The sequence below is a fragment of the Garra rufa genome, chromosome 15 (genome assembly GCF_049309525.1).
Source record: "Garra rufa chromosome 15, GarRuf1.0, whole genome shotgun sequence".
NCBI classification, from domain to species: domain Eukaryota; kingdom Metazoa; phylum Chordata; class Actinopteri; order Cypriniformes; family Cyprinidae; genus Garra; species Garra rufa.
This window is the reverse complement of record NC_133375.1, coordinates 44,187,650-44,210,722: the sequence shown is the minus strand read 5'-3', so window position 1 is coordinate 44,210,722 and position 23,073 is coordinate 44,187,650. Positions and strand designations below refer to the sequence as shown.

At 33.4% G+C, this 23,073-nt stretch overlaps 1 protein-coding gene across 3 annotated transcripts; it reads right to left on the bottom strand.

Annotated features, from left to right (window-relative positions):
* Positions 1 to 1,330: 1,330 nt before the first annotated feature.
* Positions 1,331 to 17,294, bottom strand: LOC141286731 (GRAM domain-containing protein 2B-like). Of its 3 annotated transcripts, none has more exons than XM_073818832.1 (14): positions 17,143 to 17,294; positions 14,766 to 14,885; positions 14,597 to 14,684; positions 12,109 to 12,178; positions 11,920 to 12,023; positions 8,985 to 9,080; positions 8,147 to 8,218; positions 7,997 to 8,065; positions 6,320 to 6,434; positions 6,122 to 6,229; positions 5,953 to 6,043; positions 4,798 to 4,899; positions 4,510 to 4,633; positions 1,331 to 2,606 (listed from the first exon to the last, which is right to left on the bottom strand). In XM_073818832.1, the coding sequence occupies exons 1-14, from the start codon at positions 17,250 to 17,252 to the stop codon at positions 2,559 to 2,561; spliced, it is 1,317 nt and encodes a 438-aa protein (XP_073674933.1). In that variant the 5' UTR covers positions 17,253 to 17,294; the 3' UTR covers positions 1,331 to 2,558. The 3 variants fall into 3 exon arrangements, with proteins under 3 accessions (XP_073674933.1, XP_073674935.1, XP_073674934.1); XM_073818834.1 differs by having other exon boundaries at positions 4,510 to 4,591; XM_073818833.1 differs by having other exon boundaries at positions 5,953 to 6,034.
* Between the last annotated feature and the right edge of the window lie 5,779 nt (positions 17,295 to 23,073).

Genomic DNA, 23,073 nt, shown 5'->3' with positions numbered 1-23,073 from the left:
TAGTTGCTTTTTTAGGGAGTAACTAAATATTGTAACGCATTACTTTCCAAAAAGTAACTAAGTAAAATAACTAGTTGCTTTTTTAGGGAGTAACTAAATATTGTAACGCATTACTTTCCAAAAAGTAACTAAGTAAAATAACTAGTTGCTTTTTTAGGGAGTAACTAAATATTGTAAAGCATTACTTTCCAAAAAGTAACTAAGTAACGTAATTAGTTGCTTTTTAAGAGAGTAACTCGATATTGTAACGCATTACTTTCCAAAAAGTAACTAAGTAAAATAACTAGTTGCTTTTTTAGGGAGTAACTCAATATTGTAACGCATTACTTTACAAAAAGTAACTAAGTAACGTAATTAGTTGCTTTTTAAGAGAGTAACTCAATATTGTAACGCATTACTTTACAAAAAGTAACTAAGTAACGTAATTAGTTGCTTTTTAAGAGAGTAACTTGATATTGTAACGCATTACTTTCCAAAAAGTAACTAAGTAAAATAACTAGTTGCTTTTTTAGGGAGTAACTCAATATTGTAACGCATTACTTTACAAAAAGTAACTAAGCAACGTAATTAGTTGCTTTTTTAGGGAGTAACTCAATATTGTAACGCATTACTTTCCAAAAAGTAACTAAGTAAAATAACTAGTTGCTTTTTTAGGGAGTAACTCAATATTGTAACACATTACTTTACAAAAAGTAACTAAGCAACGTAATTAGTTGCTTTTTTAGGGAGTAACTCAATATTGAAACGCATTGCTTTCCATAAAGTAACTAAGTAACGTAATTAGTTGCTTTTTTAGGGAGTAACTCAATATTGTAACGCATTACTTTTAAAAGTAGCTTTCCCTAACACTGTTTAAGAGCTCAAAACCTCAATTTCCCCTCGTCCCATCACTCATCCTCATTCCAGTTGGGAGTGAAACAATGGTTTTCTGTGGAGAGGAGGGATGACATTCAGTCACATTAGCATATAACACAAGACGCTCTTTCACAAGCCAACTCTTTACAATGCCGAGCTGAAAGAGATCCTTCGTAAACCACCGCCCTCAAAAGAACATTGTGTTTCAGAGAACATGGGATCAGGAAAATCGCTTTGTCTTTCTCATACGTTCAGTGTGCTCTGTTTTTCTTCATTCGTCATGCCTCACTCACTATCCCATTTCATCCAGAGAAATAAACGCAGCAGGGTTTGTGTTTCTTTGTGAACATCTGCAAGTTGTGCCTCATTAAATTACAATAACCACACATAAAATCATCAGATCCGGTTCGGCCCACGATGACAAGCATCTCAAAACTTCCCCGATCGGTGCCAAAACACTGATGACATGAAAATCTTCATATACAAACTTTATTCACTACTAATGACAAAAAATACATTGTTTTTCATTCATGTATACTGCTGCTCAAAAGTTTGGGATCAGTAAGATTTTTTATGTTTTTTTTTAAGTATCTTATGCTCATCAAAGTTCCTTTTATTTATTAAAAAAAGTAATATTATGAAATATTTTTGCAATTCAAAATAACAGTTTTTTTATATTAATATACCTTCAAATATAATTTATTTCTGTGATGCAAAGCTGAATTTTCATCAGCAGTCTTCAGTGTCACATGATCCTTCAGAAATCATTCTAATATACTGATTTATTACTTTTATTATCAATGTTAAAAACAGTTGTGCTGCTTAATATTTTTTGAAACCTGTGAAACTTTTGTTAGGATTCCTTGATGAATAATAAGTTAAAAAGAACAGCATTTATTCAAAATATAAATCTTTTCTAACAATATAAGTATTTGTTTTATTACTTTTTATCAATTTAACACATCCTTGCTGAATAAAAGTAATAATTTCTTTCAAAGAGAGAAAGAAAGAAAAAATGACTGACCCCAAACTTTGAACAAGGTGTTAACTGTTACAAAAGTTTTCTATTTTAAATAAATGCTGTTCTTTTGAACGTTTTATTGATCAAACAATCTTGAAAAAAAGTATCACAGGTTCCAAAAAATATTAAGCAGCACAACTGTTTCCAACATTGATAATAAATCAGTATATTAGAATGATTTCTGAAGGATCATGTGACACTGAAGACTGCGGTAATGATGCTGAAAATTCAGCTTTGCATCACAGAAATAAATTACATTTTAAAGTATATTAAAATAGAAAACCACTATTTTAAATTGCATTAACATTTCACAATATTACAGTTTATTTCTGGTATTTTTAATCAAATAAACACAGAGCAAAAAAGTCTTTAAAAGGCATTAAAATCTTACTGATTCCAAACTTTTGAGCTGCAGTGTATATCTAATGAGATTCAGAAAGAATCACTGTACATTATTCATACAAAGACAAATATCAGTAATGTCTTTATTCAAATAAAGTAATTTCATTGTTTATATACAGTTCAGTCACCCTAATGTTTATGACTTCTAATGCTTGTATAAAAGCCAATGATTACTAGTTATTACTACTAAACAGTGAAATCGTGACAGAAACTGGAATGGCTTTCATTTCCATGGGTTTTCCTTTGTGAGAACTACCTTAACCTCCCGTATGATCTTCAGTCAGACCTCAGACACAGTCTCCAGCAGTCTCTGCAGGTTTCTGTGAATCTGCAACAGCATGATTGTGTTGTTTAGAAGAGCTCCTGACTCTCAGCGATCACTCATAATCCTAATCACTGTATATGATCATCTTTAAATCTTTAAAATCTTCACAATGCTTAAAGGAGTAGTACAACCAAAATTAAAAATGTGCTGAAAATGTGCTCAGCTTTAGGTCATTCAAGATGTAGATGTAGATATAGTTTGTTCGTCAGATTTTGATGAATGTGTCATTCCATCACTGTCTCACAAATGGATCCTTTGTAGTGAATGGGTGCCGTCAGAATGAGAGTCCAAACAGCTCATAAAAACATCACAATAATCCACAAGTAATCCACACCACTCCAGTCCATCACTTAACATCTGGAGAAGACATAAGCTGAAACAAATCCATCATTAAGACATTTTTTAACTCAGTCCATAGTCCATAATAATGCTTCCTCCATCTCCTGTTGTCTCTCACATCAAAATCCAGCCACATATTTGTTTAGAGCTGTTTTAGCTTGTAAACGGTGCTTGATCTCCGCAGATTTCTCTCTTGATTCAGACCAGACCACTTTTTCACTGCAGGAAGCATTATCATAGATAATGGACTCGTATTTGAGTTAAAAATGTCTTCATGATGGATGTGTTTCAGCTTTTGTCTTATTCTCCAGATGTTAACTGATGGACTGGAGTGGTGTGGTTTACTTGTGGATCGTTGTGATGTTTTTATCAGCTGTTTGGACTCTCACTCTGATGGCACCCATTCACATCCATTGGTGAGCAAGTGATGGAACCTCAGTTATCTACAAATACACTCTTAAAAATAAAGGTTCTTTACTGGCATCGATGGTCCTATGAAGAACCTTGAACATCCATGGAACCTTTCAAATGCAGTAAAGGTTCTTTAAAGTCAAAAAAGGTTCTTTAGATTTGTAAAATGTTCTTCAAAATGGTTCTTTTAGGAACTGTTCACTGAAAGGTTCTTTGGGGAACCAAGAATGGTTCTTCTTTGGCATTGCTGAAAAAAAAATGTATTATTAAATATAGTATAATATAATATAATATTATATATATATATTGAAATTAAATGTTTGCATAGTTATGACAGGAAACACAAGCATCTAAAAATGCCTTGGAAAAAACAATCTTAAAAAATAGAGTTTATTTATAAACCCAAATAGGAAATAAAACAGTTATCGTATAAGCATGTGTCCTAAACTCCTGAAACATTGGTGTCTCATTTTAGAGCATTTTATGAAAGAAGTCAATTAGATCTGTAAGTGGGGGTGAGTGTGTGAAAAAATTCAGATGTAATCCCCTTTTTAATCGCTGTCATTTTTCACAAGTAACTGTAATTTAATTACACATGTTTTCTCAGTAACTGTTTCTAACTACAATTGTAATTAAATTAATTGCGTTACATGTAACTAGTTACTCCCCAACACTGAAAATGTATATAATCAAGCAAATGATATGTGAACAAATCCCTCTGTAAAAACCTTCAGGATATAGACAGGAACACAAATGTAAAGTGTGGTGTGTGTAAGTGCTGCTGAAGTGGAGATTTATGGCTCAGTGTAGGAGAAAAAACTCTTGGCCTTTAAAAATATGGATTGTAATTTAAATCTATTGACACAAATAGATAAAGTGCTATAAAAGAAAGACTTAACAGTGTCTTTGTATGTTTTCTTTCCACTAGTCTGAAAAAAACACTTCATGAAAAACCAAAAAGGCCAAAATCTCAAACTTGACAGATGCATGAAAAACGCCTGCAGTGTTTCCCCTTTAAAGAGTGTATTATGAACAAACAAACTCATCTACATCTTGGATGGCCCAAGGGTGAGCACATTTGCACACACAGTTGTGTTCGATTAAGAAAACCAATCTTTCTGTTCTGAGACGTACAGTTGTGTTCAAACAGACAAACCTTTTCCAGCTTCAGAAGACTTGCAGAAAGAACCGAGTAGATCTCAGCTGTATCCCCAGCAAACAGGATTTGATATTCATCTCTGGAATCATAGGCAGGCATACAGAATTGAGCCACATGATATCTAATGTACAAAGATAACAACAAAAACAGATTATATGAAGCATGAAATATTAGAATTATTAAAAAATGTAAAAAAAAAAAAGAAAAAATTTGCTTTACCAAATAACACCAATTATGCAATTTTAACAAAAATAAATGACCGTTAAAGCCATTGAATAAGTTTACCTTTTATGAGGAAACTCCATTGACACAATAGATGTCAGACGTTCCTCAAGAGACACGATCTTAAACGCCATGTAACACGAGGACAACAGCAGGACACAAACCCTGAGAGATCAAGAGCAAATCAAACCAGCTCACCAAACCTGCATTTATTTGATCAAAAACATGCTAAAAATGTGATATATTATTAGAATTTGAAATAGTGGTTTTCTATGTGAATATCTGTTAAAATGTAATTTATTTCGGTGATCAAAGCTGTATTTTCAGCATCATTACTGCAGTCTTCAGTGTCACATGATCCTTCAGAAATCATTCTGATATACTGATTTTCTGCTCAAAAAACATTTCTGATTATTATCAATGTTGAAAACAGTTGTGCTGCCTAATATTTTTGTGGAAACCGTGATACAAAACTACATAATGTTAAAAAAAAGTTGACCAAAAGTGACCAGTAAAGACATTTATAATGTTACAAAAGATTTCTATTTCAAATAAATGCTCTTTTTTTAAAACTTTCTGTTCATCCCTGAATCCTGAAAAATAAAACGTAACACAGTTTCCACAAAAATATCAGGCAGCACAACTGTTTACAACATTGATAATAATCAGAAATGTATCTTGAGCAGCAAATCAGCATATTAGAATGATTTCTGGAGGATCATGTTTCTCCATCATCATCTCATCTCTCTGTTTTTTTGTTGTTTTTATTTGATCAAAAATAATGATATATTATTAAAATTTGAAATAGCATTTTTCTATGTGAATATCTGTTAATATATAATTTATTTCTGTGATCAAAGCTGTATTTTCAGCATCATTACTGCAGTCTTCAGTGTCACATGATCCTTCAGAAATCATTCTAATATACCGATTTGCTGCTCAAAAAACATTTCTGATTATTATTAATGTTAAAAACAGTTGTGCTGCACAATATGTTTGTGGAAACCGTGACATGTTTTATTTTTCATGATTCACAGATGAAACAAAAGTTCAGAAGAACAGCATTTATTTGAAATAGAAATATTTTGTAACATTAAAATGTCACTTTTGATACATTTAATGATTTTTTCTTGAACAAAAATATTATTTTTTGTATACACCAAACTTTTTGACCACTAGTGAATGAATGAATGATATCTGAGAAGTTTATAGACTCACAGAGACAGATAGATCATCACCAGAGCGTTCAGAGAGAGAGACACCGGCCGCAGTGTTTTCATGAACTCCACCTCTGCCAGTCCTGAAAAACCTAAAACACATCAGACATCAACAAATCACTGAAGCCTGATGATCCCAGAAAGACTCAAGGTGTGTGTGATTGTTTTACCAGTGTATGGTAAGTTTCCAGTGGCGTTGGTTTCTTGTTGTGTGTGAGAATCCAGTTCACCATCTCTTTTAGTCACTTCAATAAAAGCTTGGGATCGTTTCGGGAATTCTATGACACAATCACATGTCATGAAAGAATAAAGAGTCAGTAACACATCAGAATGGTACTGAAATTCAAAAACATGATCTTTAAACACACTAGGAGTTTTGATGAATTCTGGTGACTCTGGACAGTCGGAGCTGCTGCTGTCGTCTATGTGCTGACCCGTCTGTGTGACCGGGCCGTCCAAATCTGACAGATCTCCTGTGAAATCCTGAGCACAGACACCAGTGTCAATGTTTAACACAGCCTTGAATGGATAAATAGATTTGCAAAAAAAGGCCTAATATTAGTTAACTGGATCAAAACTATCTATAAAAATGTTTCATCACACAGTCTTATCACAAAATAAGAAAGATCATTTGATCTTTTCAAATGTATAGGGAGCAGCTTTACTGCACTTAACAAAATAACAGGAGTCAGAATTACTAACGAAAAGTTCAGAACCATTCACACGTTTTCAAAATTTTCTAATCATTACAGATCACTTGAGTCTGACTCATGAACAAATGACTCTCCTAAATGATTCATTTTAATGAATCAATGAAAAAGACTCACAAACAGTCTCAAAATCACAATTTGAATCAAATAACTAGAGTGTGAACAGTTGAGTCTGACTCATGAACAAATGACTCTCCTAAATGATTCATTTTAATGAATCAATGAAAAAGACTCACAGTCTCAAACACACAATTTGAATCAAATAACTACAGTGTGAACAGATGAGTCTGACTCATAAACAAATGACTCTCCTAAATGATTTATTTTAATGAATCAATGAAAAAGACTCACAGTCTCAAACACACAATGTGAATCAAATGACTACAGTGTGAACAGATGTATCTGACTCATAAACAATTGACTCTCTAACCGATTCCTTGTAATGAATCAGTCAAAAAGACTCACAGTCTCAAACTCACAATCTGAATCAAATGACTACAGTGTGAACAGTTGAGTCTGACTCATGAACAAATGACTCTCCTAAATGATTCATTTTAATGAATCAATGAAAAAGACTCACAAACAGTCTCAAACACACAATGTGAATCAAATGACTACAGTGTGAACAGATGATTCTGACTCATAAACAAATGACTCTCTAACCAATTCCTTGTAATGAATCAGTCAAAAAGACTCACAGTCTCAAACTCACAATCTGAATCAAATGACTACAGTGTGAACAGATGAGTCTGACTCATAAACAAATGACTCTCTAAACAATTCCTTGTAATGAATCAGTCAAAAAGACTCACAGTCTCAAACTCACAATCTGAATCAAATCTAATTACTACAGTGTGAACAGATGAGTCTGACTCATAAACAAATGACTCTCTAAACAATTCCTTGTAATGAATCAGTCAAAAAGACTCACAGTCTCAAACTCACAATCTGAATCAAATCTAATTACTACAGTGTGAACAGATGAGTCTGACTCATAAACAAATGACTCTCTAAACAATTCCTTGTAATGAATCAGTCAAAAAGACTCACAGTCTCAAACTCACAATCTGAATCAAATCTAATTACTACAGTGTGAACAGATGAGTCTGACTCATGAACAAATGACTCTCTAACCGATTCCTTGTAATGAATCAGTCAAAAGACTCACAAACAGTCTCAAACTCACAATCTGAATCAAATCTAATGACTACAGTGTGAACAGTTGAGTCTGATTCATGAACAAATGACTCTCCGAACCGATTCTTTGTAATGAATCAATCAAAAAGACTCATCTGAATTGGTCTGCAGTGTGAACCATAAAAATGTCACTCGTACCGCTGGCAGAGACGTCGGATGTCCTCTCAGGCTCTGGGATGGTATTTGACTGATCCCAGGACTCTTCTCCTGCAATCAGACCACATTTATTCATCAAAAACTACATGATTCAGTTCAATTGAATTAAATGTGTGTGACTGAAGGACTTACAACCAGATGAGGGCAAACAGACATCAAAACCTTGTAGGTCGTGTCTCGGGACAGAAACGAAACAAACACATGCTGTAAAAAACACAGTAACAGCAATTAGAGACACACATGTACAGACAAATTCACAAGTTTATTTAAGTTTATTCACATGAGAGTGAAATGTCGGTAACACTTTACTATACGTGTGCACAAATAAGCATTAATTCATGCTTAATTAATGCACAGATAATCACGAGTTAATGTATAATTAATGAAGAACTAAACAATTGATTAATGATTACTACATCAGCAACTAATGAACATTCTGTATGATTCATAGATTAAGTAATCAATAAATTGTTATTAGTTAATTGTGCCATAATGTATTAATTCCCTAATAACTAATAGTGTAAATTCATGCGTTAGTTACCACAGTGGTCAAAGCTATGTACTTCAACTTACAGTTGTCTGCTTTAATTACTCATTAGCTAATGATTTGCAAATATATAATTATGTTATGACTTTACTTATTGACTTTACTTTACTTATGATTAATTAAAGCAGACAACTGCAAGTTGAAATACATGACTTGAACCCATTTAATTAATACATTAATTTACACTATTAGTTAATAAAAGGGGTTGTTGGGGAATTAATACATTATGACACATTTTACTAATAACAATTTATTGATTACTTAATCTATGAATCATACAGAATGTTCATTAGTTGCTGATGTAGTAATCATTAATAAATTGCTTAGTTCTTCAATAATTATACATTAACTCGTGATTATCTGTGCATTAATTAAACATAAATTAATGCACATTTGTACACACGTATTGTAAATGTCTTTTACCCGCTCATGCGCTGTAGAAACAACCAGTGCGTTTGGCACCAAGATGGCAGTTTTTGTTTTCTTGATGACTGCTACTGAAGAAACTGGAATCACAATCTGAAATAAAAACAATATGATGCATATGAATCAAATAACTGGTTTTTTTTTTTTTTTCAAGAAATTAATGCTTTTATTCATCAAGGATGCATTAAATTGATTAATGGTGAAAGAAAAGACATGTCTAATGTTCCAAAAGATTTCTATTTCAAATACATTCAATGACAGATTCAACAAAAATATTGTTTTTAACACTGATAATAATCAGAAATACTTCTTGGGCAGCAAATCAGTATATTAGTATGATTTCTGAAGCATCACGTGACATTGAAGACTGGCGTAATGATGCTAAAAACTCATTTCATTTCTGCTTTGATCGCAGAAATAAAATATAGCTGAAAGCAGCAATTATGGGGGCAAGGCAAGCAAAGCATCAGAACAAGTGCAGCAATGAGTAATTGAAGCTACTTTAAAGTGAGTTTAGTCAAAATTGTTGAAAAATCATAAAACAACCACTAGTAATACAATATAATCGGTTGTCACTTTTGACCACAAGGTGGCACTGTCTCAAAACATTTAGAAAACTTTCAGGTCATGGTCTCGATGGTACATACAAAGTTTTGTAATGGTACACCAATGCATTGGTAAAAATGTAGCATTTTTTTTTTATCATAATACTCTATTGAAGTCAATCACAATTTCATGTTTTGTTGTGCCACCAAGAGACACAATGCCAATGTGTCCTTAGAGTGTGCTCATACATATGTGTGTCAAATTTGGTGAAAATATCTCATTTTGTTTTGGAGTTATAGACATTTTTCTATATGAGAAGAGAAAAAATGACAGATGGCTGACTTTGTTTGCATTTTTTTTTGCAACTTACTATCACAATTTTGGCAATTGGACATTAGCATATTGCCAGCACACTATGTTTCCAAATTTCCTACGATGGCTTTGTGTGGATTGGAGTAACGGTTTGTAAGATATTGGCAAATTTTATGCAAAGAGTCAGTATTTGCAGTATTGGCCCTTCTTTTTCAGGACCTCTGCAATTGGACTGAACATGCTCTCAATCAACTTCTGGGCCAAATCCTGACTGATAGCAACCCATTCTTTCATAATCACTTCTTGGAGTTTGTCAGAATTAGTGGGTTTTTGTTTGTCCACCCGCCTCTTGAGGATTGACCACAAGTTCTCAATGGGATTAAGATCTGGGGAGTTTCCAGGCCATGGACCCAAAATGTCAACATTTTGGTCCCCGAGCCACTTAGTTATCACTTTTGCCTTATGGCACGGTGCTCCATCGTGCTGGAAAATGCATTGTTCTTCACCAAACTGTTGTTGGATTGTTGGAAGAAGTTGCTGTTGGAGGGTGTTTTGGTACCATTCTTTATTCATGGCTGTGTTTTTGGGCAAAATTGTGAGTGAGCCCACTCCCTTGGATGAGAAGCAACCCCACACATGAATGGTCTCAGGATGCTTTACTGTTGGCATGACACAGGACTGATGGTAGCGCTCACCTTTTCTTCTCCGGACAAGCCTTTTTCCAGATGCCCCAAACAATCGGAAAGAGGCTTCATCGGAGAATATGACTTTGCCCCAGTCCTCAGCAGTCCATTCGCCATACTTTTTGTACAAGATCAATCTGTCCCTGATGTTTTTTTTGGAGAGAAGTGGCTTCTTTGCTGCCCTTCTTGACACCAGGCCATCTTCCAAAAGTCTTGTCCTCACTGTGTGTTCAGATGCGCTCACACCTGCCTGCTGCCATTCCTGAGCAAGCTCTGCACTGGTGGCACTCCGATCCCGCAGCTCAATCCTCTTTAGGAGACCATCCTGACGCTTGCTGGACTTTCTTGGACGCCCTGAAGCCTTCTTAACAAGAATTGAACCTCTTTCCTTGAAGTTCTTGATGATCCTATAAATTGTTGATTTAGGTGAAATCTCAGTAGCCACAATATCCTTGTCTGTGAAGCCATTTTTATGCAACGCAACGATGGCTGCATGCGTTTCTTTGCAGGTCACCATGGTTAACAATGGAAGAACAATGATTTCAAGCATCACCCTCCTTTTAACATGTCAAGTCTGCCATTCTAACCCAATCAGCCTGATATAATGATCTCCAGCCTTGTGTTGGTCAACATTCTCACCTGAGTTAACAATACGATTACTGAAATGATCTCAGGAGGACCTTTAATGACAGCAATGAAATGCAGTGGAAAGTTTTTTTGGGGGATTAAGTTAATTTTCATGGCAAAGAAGGACTATGCAATTCATCTGATCGCTCTTCATAACAATCTGGAGTATATGCAAATTGCTATTATAAAAACTTAAGCAGCAACTTTTCCAATTTCCAATATTTATAATTCTCAAAACTTTTGGCCACGACGGTAGGTTTTACGAACTATTAAAAATAGGAAGAAAAAAAAAACTAAACCCTAAGATTTTTTAATTTTGGACTTCATTCGACTTGACATGGACCAAGGAATCAGAGAAAAAAAGAATTTTGAACTTACGGTTCAAAAGTTATTAGCATAAAGAAAGTGAAACTTTGGACAAGTGGTGGCGCTAGAGAGCTTGAGTTAGAGACTCCAAACTTACTATGGTTAATGTTGAGACTGGCCTCTAACAGTGTGCCAAATTACACAACTTTCCCACAAGCAGTTTTATGGGCGGCCATAGACTCAATGCAGAAGAAACGGAAGAAGAACAATGCCAACGGATACAATAGGTTCCATCGTATATTTACATAGAAAACAGTTATTTAAAATTTAAATAATATTTCACAATTTTTGCTGTATTTTCTATCAAGTAAATACAGCCTTGATGAGCATTATTTTATAAAAATAAAAACAAAACTTTGTTATTCCAGATTTGTTTTTCAGCAGTTTTCAGGTTGTACCTTAGTGTCTTTTCCAAACACTTTGGAATGAAAACAGATCCAGTTATCGGACACAAACAGTCTCCCTTGGTACAGGATGTCCTTCTGCAGGGCGCATGTGTAACCTGGATGCAGGAAAATACATTTATAATATCAAATCTTCTTTACATGTTCAGTAATAGTGAAATAAATCAAACTGGTCGAACATACTCTGTCTCAGTTGTTCATCTTCACCTATGTCTTTAAAAACTTTGTGGTACTGGATATTAGTGCGCAGAGACTGAAACACAACATGTTTCACATTCAGTGGTGTAGATCACGATTCATTCATACTGTAAATAAAACCTGATGAAATCTGTCGAATTAATCTGAATCAACTAGATGCACAATTTAAGAGTAGATTCAAATTTTATTCATTCAACATTCCTCATTAGAGGAGAAAAAAAACCTAAAAAATTCTTGAAATTAAACTTTAACTGAAATCAAATAAAATACAAAAAACTTTTTAAACCCATTTTATTTCAGCAGGTTTTCAAGGCAACATTTAACTTGGTGAACTAAAACTAGTAAAACTGAAATAAAACTACAAACAGCATAAACATGATTTTTCAAAGTTGTAAATACAACAAAGATTTTACAAGGAAATGCTACTTTAGTTTTTCTACTTAAAATTTTTAATTTAATGACTTACTTGCCATTTCTTTGTAGTTATTTGTGCAGTTTACTAGCAATATATTGCTAGTAAATAACTATATAAAATATATGGTTTAACTAAAATTAAAATTAAAACAGAAAAAAAACGACTTCTAAATAGCCTGTAAAATATTATTTTATAATAATATATTTAAATAACAATATTAAACTAAATAAAACAAGGATAATTTATGGAAGTCTGTTTCTGCCACTGAATAAAAAATAAGAAAAATAATTGTGACTTTTTATCTCACAATTCTGACTTTTTTCCTCAGAACTGTGAGATATAAACGCACAATTGTGAGAAATAAAGTCGGAATTGCAAGAAATAAACTCGCAATACTGACTTTTTATCTCGCAGTTGCAACTTTATATCTCACAATTATGACTTTTTTCTCAGAAATGTGAGATAATTGCACAATTGCAAGTTATAAAGTTGCTGGATATAAAGTCAGAATTTTGATTCATAAACTCACAATTGTGAGAAATAAAGTCAGAATTCTGACTTATTTTTCTTATAATTTCAACTTTGTATCTCGCAATTCCGACATTCTTTTTTCAGAACTGTGAGATATAAATGCACAATTGTGAGTTATAAAGTCAAAATTGCTAGATATAAAGTCAGAATTGTGGTATATAAACTCACAATTGTGAGAAATAGTCAATTCTGACTTATATCTCAGAATTGCGTCATATAAACTCACAATTCTGACTTTTTTCTCAGAACTGTGAGATATAAACACAATTGCAAGAAATAAAGTCAGAATTGCGTGATATAAACTGACTTTCTTCGCAATTCTGACTCTCTTACTCAGAATTGTGTTATATAAACTCACAACTGTAAGATATAAAGTCAGAATTGCAAGAAATAAACTAGCAATACTGACTTTTTTTTGTCACAGTTGCAACTTTGTATCTCACAATTATGACTTTTTTCTAAGAATTGCATCATAATAAATATGCAATTCTGACTTTTTTTCTCAGAACTGTGAGATATAAACTCACAATTGCAAGTTATAAAGTCAGAATTGTGACTTTATATCACACAATTCTGACCTTTTCCTCAGAATTGCATCATAAACTCACAATTCTGACTTTTTTCTAAAAACTGTGAAATATAAATGCATAATTGCAAGTTAAAAAGTCATAATTGCAGTATATAAACTCTCAATTGCAAGAAATTAAATTAGAATTGCAAGATATAAACTCGTAATACTGACTTTTTTCTCAGAACTGTGAGATTTAAGTGCACAACTGCAAAAAATAAACTCAGAATTGCAAGAAATAAACTCAAAATTCTGATTTTTTTTTCCCCACAATTGAATCAAACTCACAATTGTGACTTTTTTCTCAGAACTGTGAGATATAAACACACAATTGCAAGAAATAAAGTCAGAATTGCGTGATATAAACTGACTTTCTTTGCAATTCTGACTTTCTTTCTCAGAATTGTGTTATATAAACTCACAACTGTAAGATATAAAGTCAGAATTGCAAGAAATAAACTAGCAATACTGACTTTTTTTGACACAGTTGCAACTTTGTATCTCACAATTATGACTTTTTTCTAAGAATTGCATCATAAATATGCAATTCTGAATTTTTTCTCAGAACTGTGAGATATAAATGTGCAATTGGGAGTTATAAAGTCAGAATTGCAAGATATAAAGTCATAATTGTGGTATATAAACTCACAATTGCAAGTTATAAAGTCAGAATTGTGACTTTATATCACACAATTCTGACCTTTTCCTCAGAATTGCATCATAAACTCACAATTCTGACTTTTTTCTCAGAACTGTGAAATATAAACACAATTGCGTGTTATAAAGTCAGTTTCTACTTTAAAATTTAATGTCCATGTTTTTCTTGCCATTTCTTTGAAATTATTTGTGAAATTTACCAGCAAATTTCTGGTTCAAAGTAAATCCCACTTATTTTTTTCTTTATATTAATAAAAACACTAATAGTATGTGAATGCTAGTGAAATCGCACTGGGACGCACCTGACAGGACTGCGGCTTCCTGCGTTCACACTTGGATTCGGAGTCACTCTGGACTTGCAGAAGCAGCGACGGATCAAATGTTTTGGATCTGAATCAAGAGACACATCTGGAGTAAAGCTGCAGTGTGAAAGTGTTTGATTAATGTTTGATTAAAACCACATGAACGGACCTGACGAGGGTTGCTTTTCTTCTCCTCATGGAGACGTCAGCTTCAGCATCCAGCGAGATGAAAGCGTCGGGCCTCGTCATCTTGTGTCCTTCCTCCTCGTCTATGTTTTCAGCATTCTGACTGTGAAACAGATGGGAAAAAGAAAAACCCGTACAAATACATTAATGCATTTTTATAAACATCAGTTTAAGACGAATTTACAAGCAAACAGCAACAGGACTGAGCACAAACATCTCATGTTACCTTGGGAAACACTTCAGCCTGCTGTGATCCTCTGGAGATCCTTCAAGCTTATAAACATCTTCTGGAAAACTTGCATTACAGAGGCTTATTTAACCATTTCTGGAAGACTATTTACTAATGTCTGACAACAGAGCTGTGCTGTTTTACCGTCTCCTCTACCAGTAATGCCTTCGTCACTTGTTATTTAACCTGACCCGTCTCTTCCAGTTACACAAGAGCATTCAAGCTGTGGTTTAGTGTTACTGAAACAAGAGTCTTTCAGCAAACTCAATCTCAAGCACTACAAACTCACTTCCTGCTTCCGAATGAAGGACTATTAATGCTATTTTGTGAAAGTTTTAGCAAACAGTTCTTTAAAAATAAACATTTTTCTTATATTGTGAAAAACATTTGAACATTTTTCCACTGTAAAGAACTTTTAGTGGTTCCATGGATGTTGAAGGTTCATCAATGCCAATAAAGCTATTAAGTTAAAAAAGATTCACAAACAGTCTCAAACTCACAATTTTAATCAGTCTAATGACTACAGTGTGAACAGTTGAGTCTGATTAATGAACAAATGACTCTCTAACTGATTCACTGTAATGATTCAATCAAAAAGACTCACAGTCTCAAACTCACAAAATTAATCAGTTTAATCACTAAAGTGTGAACAGTTGAGTCTGATTCACAAACAAATATTCTCTAACTGAATCACTGTAATTAATCGGACAAAGACTCACAAACAGTCTCAAACTGACAATCTGAATCAGATTAATCACTAAAGTGTGAACAGTGGAGTCTGATTCATGAACAGATGACTCTCTAACTGATTCACTGTAATGAATCAGTCAAAAAGACTAACAAACAGTCTCAAACTGACAATCTGAATCAGATTAATCACTAAAGTGTGAACAGTGGAGTCTGATTCATGAACAGATGACTCTCTAACTGATTCACTGTAATGAATCAGTCAAAAAGACTAATAAACAGTCTCAAACTGACAAACTGAATCAGTTTAATCACTAAAGTGTGAACAGTGGAGTCTGATTCATGAACAGATGACTCTCTAACTGATTCACTGTAATGAATCAGTCAAAAAGACTAACAGTCTCAAACTGACAATCTGAATCAGTTTAATCACTAAAGTGTGAACAGTGGAGTCTGATTCATGAACAGATGACTCTCTAACTGATTCACTGTAATGAATCAGTCAAAAAGACTAACAAACAGTCTCAAACTGACAAACTGAATCAGTTTAATCACTAAAGTGTGAACAGTGGAGTCTGATTCATGAACAGATGACTCTCTAACTGATTCACTGTAATGAATCAGTCAAAAAGACTAACAAACAGTCTCAGACTCACTAATATGAATCAGTCTAATGACTACAGTGTGAACAGTGGAGTCTGATTCATGAACAAATGACTCTCTAACCAATTCACTGTAATGAATCAGTCAAAAAGACTAACAAACAGTCTCAGACTCACTAATATGAATCAGTCTAATGACTACAGTGTGAACAGTTGAGTCTGAATCATTAACAAATGACTCTCTAAAATGATTTGCTGTAATGAATCAGTTGAAAGGACTGAAAAACGTCAAACTCACAATATTGTTTTCGCAATGATGCCATAAAGGAACCATTTTATTGTTCTCAAAAGAATCTTTCCATTAACAGTTTCTTAAAAGAATAATTTTTCTTACTGTGAAAAAAACTATTTAACAATCTAAAGAAACTTTTTTCTCTATAAAGAACATTAAAAGCACCATGTATGTTAAAGGTTCTTCAAACTATCATGTCCAATGAAAAAAAAAAACATTATTTTCGAAAGTTCGAAGGTTTTGTGATGGAGGTTTAGTCAGAATGATTCTTCTGTGTTTATCTGCTGTCAGTGGCTGGTGGTTCACCTTCATGTTCAGTGTTTGCCAAAAAACACAAGACAAAGTCCTTCTGCTCATATACAGTCAACAGACATGATCTCTGTTCCATATTATTACACAATATCTGAAATTATGGATATTTAAAATGAACTCAAACACAAAATGTCTCCATGCTTGATTTATGATAATAGAATGATGACTATGCATTTTGCATTATTCTGTGAATCACAACTGAATCTGATTGAATGAGAGAAGATGATGGTGATCTTACCGCGGTAACACACTCTCGTTCATCTGCTGATGAGGAGGAACGGAGCACATGGGTCTCGCTGCATCATTTCTGCCTTGAACAGAGTCTTCAGAAACTAGATGTTTCTCCATCAGGATCTGCTTTGGATCATCAGCGTTTCTGAGGCTCTTCTGAAGCTCTGTGAGGAGCTTTTGACCCACAGTCAGCTCCGAGTTAATCAGTGATTTTGCTGTTTTGCTGACTAAAGCAGATTTGCAGCTGAACAAAACAAACTGAGCTCAAGAGAGGATCACATCTCCAAAACCACTAAACAAATCTACAAATCTATGTCATAATATGTAGGAAATAGTTTGGAAATAACTTCTCATTACTGCTCTGCTACTTAAGCTTTTTATTCTTCTTCTTCTCCAAACTCTTCAGACTGATCTCACTTAGTGTGCTCTATCATTTCAGACTGATCTCACTTACAGTTTTCATCAAATGGAAGATTAAAAATCATCAAAATCCCATAGACTTACATTGAGGGAATGTTCAAATAAATCATCAACACAATTCAAACTCCAACTGTCAAAATTCAAACTCCAACTGTCAAATTCATGATAGAAACATGCTTTCAACTTGCTAATCATGCTAGTAACTTGCTAATCAGAAACATACTACACATGCTAGAAAGATGCTAGAATCATGCTAACTACATTCTAATAATGCTAGCAACTTGCTAATCAGCATAAAAAAACATGCTAGCAACTTGCTAATCATGTTGGAAACATGCTAATGACATGTTGCCGATCAAGCTAGAAACATGTTTTAGTGACTTGTCAGTCATGCTAAAGTCATGCTAGCGACTTGCTAATCATGCTAGAAACATGTTTTAGTGACTTGTCAGTCATGCTAAAGCCATGCTAGCAACTTGCTAATCATGCTAGAAACATGTTTTAGTGACTTTTCAGTCATGTTAAAGTCATTAAATGTGCTATCAACTTGCTAATCATGCTAATGACATGCTAATAATGCAAGTAACATGTTAATCATGCTAGAAACATGCTATCAACTTGCTAATCATGCTAGTAACTTGCTAATCAGAAACATACTACACATGCTAGAAAGATGCTAGAATCATGCTAACTACATTCTAATAATGCTAGCAACTTGTTAATCAGCATAAAAAAACATGTTAGCAACTTGCTAATAATGTTGGAAACATGCTAATGACATGTTGCTGATCAAGCTAGAAACATGTTTTAGTGACTTGTCAGTCATGCTAAAGTCATGCTAGCAACTTGCTAATCATGCTAGAAACATGTTTTAGTGACTTGTCAGTCATGCTAAAGCCATGCTATCAACTTGCTAATCATGCTAATGACATGCTAATAATGCAAGTAACATGTTAATCATGCTAGAAACATGCTATCAACTTGCTAATCATGCTAGTAACTTGCTAATCAGAAACATACTACACATGCTAGAAAGATGCTAGAATCATGCTAACTACATTCTAATAATGCTAGCAACTTGCTAATCAGCATAAAAAAACATGCTAGCAACTTGTTAATCATGTTGGAAACATGCTAATGACATGTTGCTGATCAAGCTAGAAACATGTTTTAGTGACTTGTCAGTCATGCTAAAGTCATGCTAGCAACTTGCTAATCATGCTAGAAACATGTTTTAGTGACTTGTCAGTCATGCTAAAGCCATGCTAGCAACTTGCTAATCATGCTAGAAACATGTTTTAGTGACTTTTCAGTCATGTTAAAGTCATTAAATGTGCTATCAACTTGCTAATCATGCTAATGACATGCTAATAATGCAAGTAACATGTTAATCATGCTATCAACTTGCTAATCATGCTAGTAACTTGCTAATCAGAAACATACTACACATGCTAGAAAGATGCTAGAATCATGCTAACTACATTCTAATAATGCTAGCAACTTGCTAATCAGCATAAAAAAACATGCTAGCAACTTGCTAATCATGTTGGAAACATGCTAATGACATGTTGCTGATCAAGCTAGAAACATGTTTTAGTGACTTGTCAGTCATGCTAAAGTCATGCTAGCAACTTGCTAATCATGCTAGAAACATGTTTTAGTGACTTGTCAGTCATGCTAAAGCCATGCTAGCAACTTGCTAATCATGCTAGAAACATGTTTTAGTGACTTTTCAGTCATGTTAAAGTCATTAAATGTGCTATCAACTTGCTAATCATGCTAATGACATGCTAATAATGCAAGTAACATGTTAATCATGCTAGAAACATGCTATCAACTTGCTAATCATGCTAGTAACTTGCTAATCAGAAACATACTACACATGCTAGAAAGATGCTAGAATCATGCTAACTACATTCTAATAATGCTAGCAACTTGCTAATCAGCATAAAAAACATGCTAGCAACTTGCTAATCATGTTGGAAACATGCTAATGACATGTTGCTGATCAAGCTAGAAACATGTTTTAGTGACTTGTCAGTCATGCTAAAGTCATGCTAGCAACTTGCTAATCATGCTAGAAACATGTTTTAGTGACTTGTCAGTCATGCTAAAGCCATGCTAGCAACTTGCTAATCATGCTAGAAACATGTTTTAGTGACTTTTCAGTCATGTTAAAGTCATTAAATGTGCTATCAACTTGCTAATCATGCTAGAAACATGTTTTAGTGACTTGTCAGTCATGCTAAAGTCATGCTAGCAACTTGCTAATCAGAAAAATACTAAATATGCTAGAAAAATGTTAAAATCATGCTAACCACATTCTAATCATGCAAGCAACATGCGAATCATGCTAGAAACATGTTAGAAATGTGTTGGCAACTTGCTAATCATTTTAGAATTATGCTAATGACATTCTATTAACTTGCAAATCATGCTAGAAACATGCTAATAACTTGTTTATCATGCTAAATGCTAAAAAAAAGCATGCTATATGTTAACAACTGGCTAATGACATGGCAATAATCCAAGTAACATGTCAATTATGCTAGCAACATGCTAACAACTTGCTGATCATGCTAGAAACATGTAAGAAATGTGCTAGCAACTTGCTAGTCAGCCTGGAAACATGCTAGCAACTTGCTATGACATGCTAATAATGCAAGCAACATGTTAATTATGCTAGAAACATGCTAGTAACTTGCTAATCAGAAACATTAAACATGCTATAAAAATGTTAAAATCATGCTAACTACATTCTAATCATGCTAGCAACATGCTAATCATCTAATCCGTTCATATAAAGTCCAAAACTTTAAGCTTTTACAGCTGCTTTAAACTTTCAAGCTAGGCTTTCTCAAGCCAACCTAACCTTTTTATCTGGTTATGTATTATTAGTATATTTTCCATTTGTTGTTATTATAGCAAAGTTATAAACTTTGAAATGACCCGAAATGAAATGTGTGCATGAGTGCTGATTTTCCTTTAGTATTCACGCCAACTCTCTCATTAAAAGTGAATTTAAAAATGTAGTTTTGTAATAATAATAATAAAACATATAAAATGTTTGAAATGTAGCATTATAAATAATGTCTGGATTTCAAGCAGTTAAGAGAAGACACTGCAGGCGAACACTGTTTTTTCATGCACCTGTCAAGCTTTTTGGTGTTTCCTGAAGGGTTTTTTCAGACTAGTGGAAAGAAAACACCCAAAAGACACTGTTAAGTCTTTCTTTTATAGCATTTTATCTATTTGTGTCAATAGATTTCAATTACAATCCATATATTTAAAGGCCAAGAGTTTTTTCTCCTACACTGAGCCATAAATCTCCACTTCAGCAGCACTTACACACACCACACTTTACATTTGTGTTCCTGTCTATATCCTGAAGGTTTTCACAGAGGAATTTGTTTATATTTAACTTGCTTGATTATATACAACATTTTATTCCTCTTATTAGCGCATATTTCATTAAATAATGGCTCATTTGCATATTAAAACCTAACATTTTAGAAAACCTTCAATACAAAAATTTGCAGTTATCAGATTATAAAGTTTTTAAAAGTATGAAAGCAATAAATTGTTTAACTTTTGACTGCCTTCTGTCCGCCAGGTGTCGCGCTTGCGCAGAAACACGCGTGTGAGGCGCGTCAGTGCGTCATAAACGCGCGACATACAGACGCGTTACAAAACATCAACAAAACACTTTGAACTTCAACCCAATTTATGAAACCCATTGACAGTTCAGCTGGTGAGTAGTTATATTTATCTGGACATTTTAGTAAATACCAAATGCATAAATACTGTTGAAGCGTGAATGAATGCTTGTTTTAAATACAAAACATTAATATACAAATCTGTCATTGATCAAAATAGGTGTCATTACTGCTGCTTATTCTTAAAAAAAGATGAAAAGATCTTTTAATGAAAACAGGACATAGTGAATATGATCTTCTGTATGACTTTCCTCATCATCATGAACTGTGAAATACAAAAACAATGTCTAATAGCGATCTACAAATCATTGTGAATTTGCAAATTGGACAAAAATGTCAGAAAAAAAGACAGAAGAAATTAAATGCAAGGTTAATTTCTAATTGGGAAATCTTTTACTAATCAGGACTGATACGCTATAAATATCTTTATGTTAGAGAGATTGAGAGAATACAATTAAAAATGTGTTGATTTGGAACTACTTTAGTGATATACAGCAAAGCAAATAAAATAATTAATAAATAATTATATTTTAAGACACATAAAAGATAATAAAAGTACTTTGACAATTATATTAAAATATAAATAATATTAGTAGCCTATCTAGTAGTGGCGTTTGTGAAGCTTTATTATAATTATTACAACTTTATTACATAGATACTTACAAGTTTTTACATTTTAAGTAAATTGCATTAAATAGATTTAAGTAAATGTAAGTTTTTGTTTCTTTGTTATAATGGAGCCTAGGATAAATCTCTGTATATTCTGCATTTCTAAGTCTGGATTAAAAGCATTTGCTAAATGAATAAAAGTAAATGTGTATATTGATGACCAGGGACACTAAGGCACAATTTTATATATATTTTTAAATAAATAAATAAGTAAATAAAAAAATAAATTGTATATACACACTACCAGTCAAAAGTTTTGGATTTGTAATGTTTTTTAAAGAAGTCTCTTCTGCTCACCAAGCCTGCATTTATTTGATCCAAAGTACAGCAAAAACAGTAAAAATGTGAAATATTTTTACTTTTTAAAACAACCGCTTTCTATTTGAATATATTTTAAACTGTAATTTATTTCTGTGATCAAAGCTGTATTTTCAGCATCATTACTGTAGTCTTCAGTGTCACATGATCCTTCAGAAATCATTCTGATTTGCTGCACATACTTTAAGACTTTTACTCAAGTAATATTCTAAACAGTGACTTCAACTTCTACCAACGTCATTTTCTGGAAAGATATCTGTCCTTTTACTTAAGTATGGCTTTCAGGTACTTTATACACCACTGCTATATATATATATATATATATATATATATAGACGGTTTCAACGGCAACAACATAAACAAACGTTACTGCGCATGAGCGCTTTTGTGGCCCAAACTTAACTTCCGGTAGACATCCAAATAGAATCAATAACAACAGCTGAGTCCTTCTAGAGTAGATTATTTTTTTAATAACAAGCGAAATATGTTGGCTGCGTAAATTAGACTGATTTATTAAAAATGCAAACTCATTACTTCCCGGTAGGAGATGCTTTAAGCACGAAAAAAGAGGTTTCCCCGGTAATGTAATGGCTATAGACAAAGCAGCTCTTAATTTAAAAACGCTGCCTTATGCAGGATGAAATGAAAATGACATTTTCTAAAGACAGTCTTTCTTCAGAAATACAGTGATATAAAAACACCCACGCCTGGGTTTGATTTTTAAACGTGTATTACGTTTATTCAACGAAGTCTATTAACAGATTAATTAATTAGTCTATTAATTCCAATTTTCAATTGGAAAAGCAGTCGGTTTT

Excerpts from the sequence above, each read along its gene's own strand:
- LOC141286731 (XM_073818832.1), bottom strand. The coding sequence starts at position 17,252 with ATGGAGAAACATCTAGTTTCTGAAGACTCTGTTCAAGGCAGAAATGAT. Across the intron at positions 14,685-14,765 it reads AGAAAAGCAACCCTCGTCAG|ATCCAAAACATTTGATCCGT; the intron begins GTCCGTTCATGT and ends CTCTTGATTCAG. Across the intron at positions 8,219-8,984 it reads TTTCTACAGCGCATGAGCGG|CATGTGTTTGTTTCGTTTCT; the intron begins GTAAAAGACATT and ends TGTTTTTTACAG.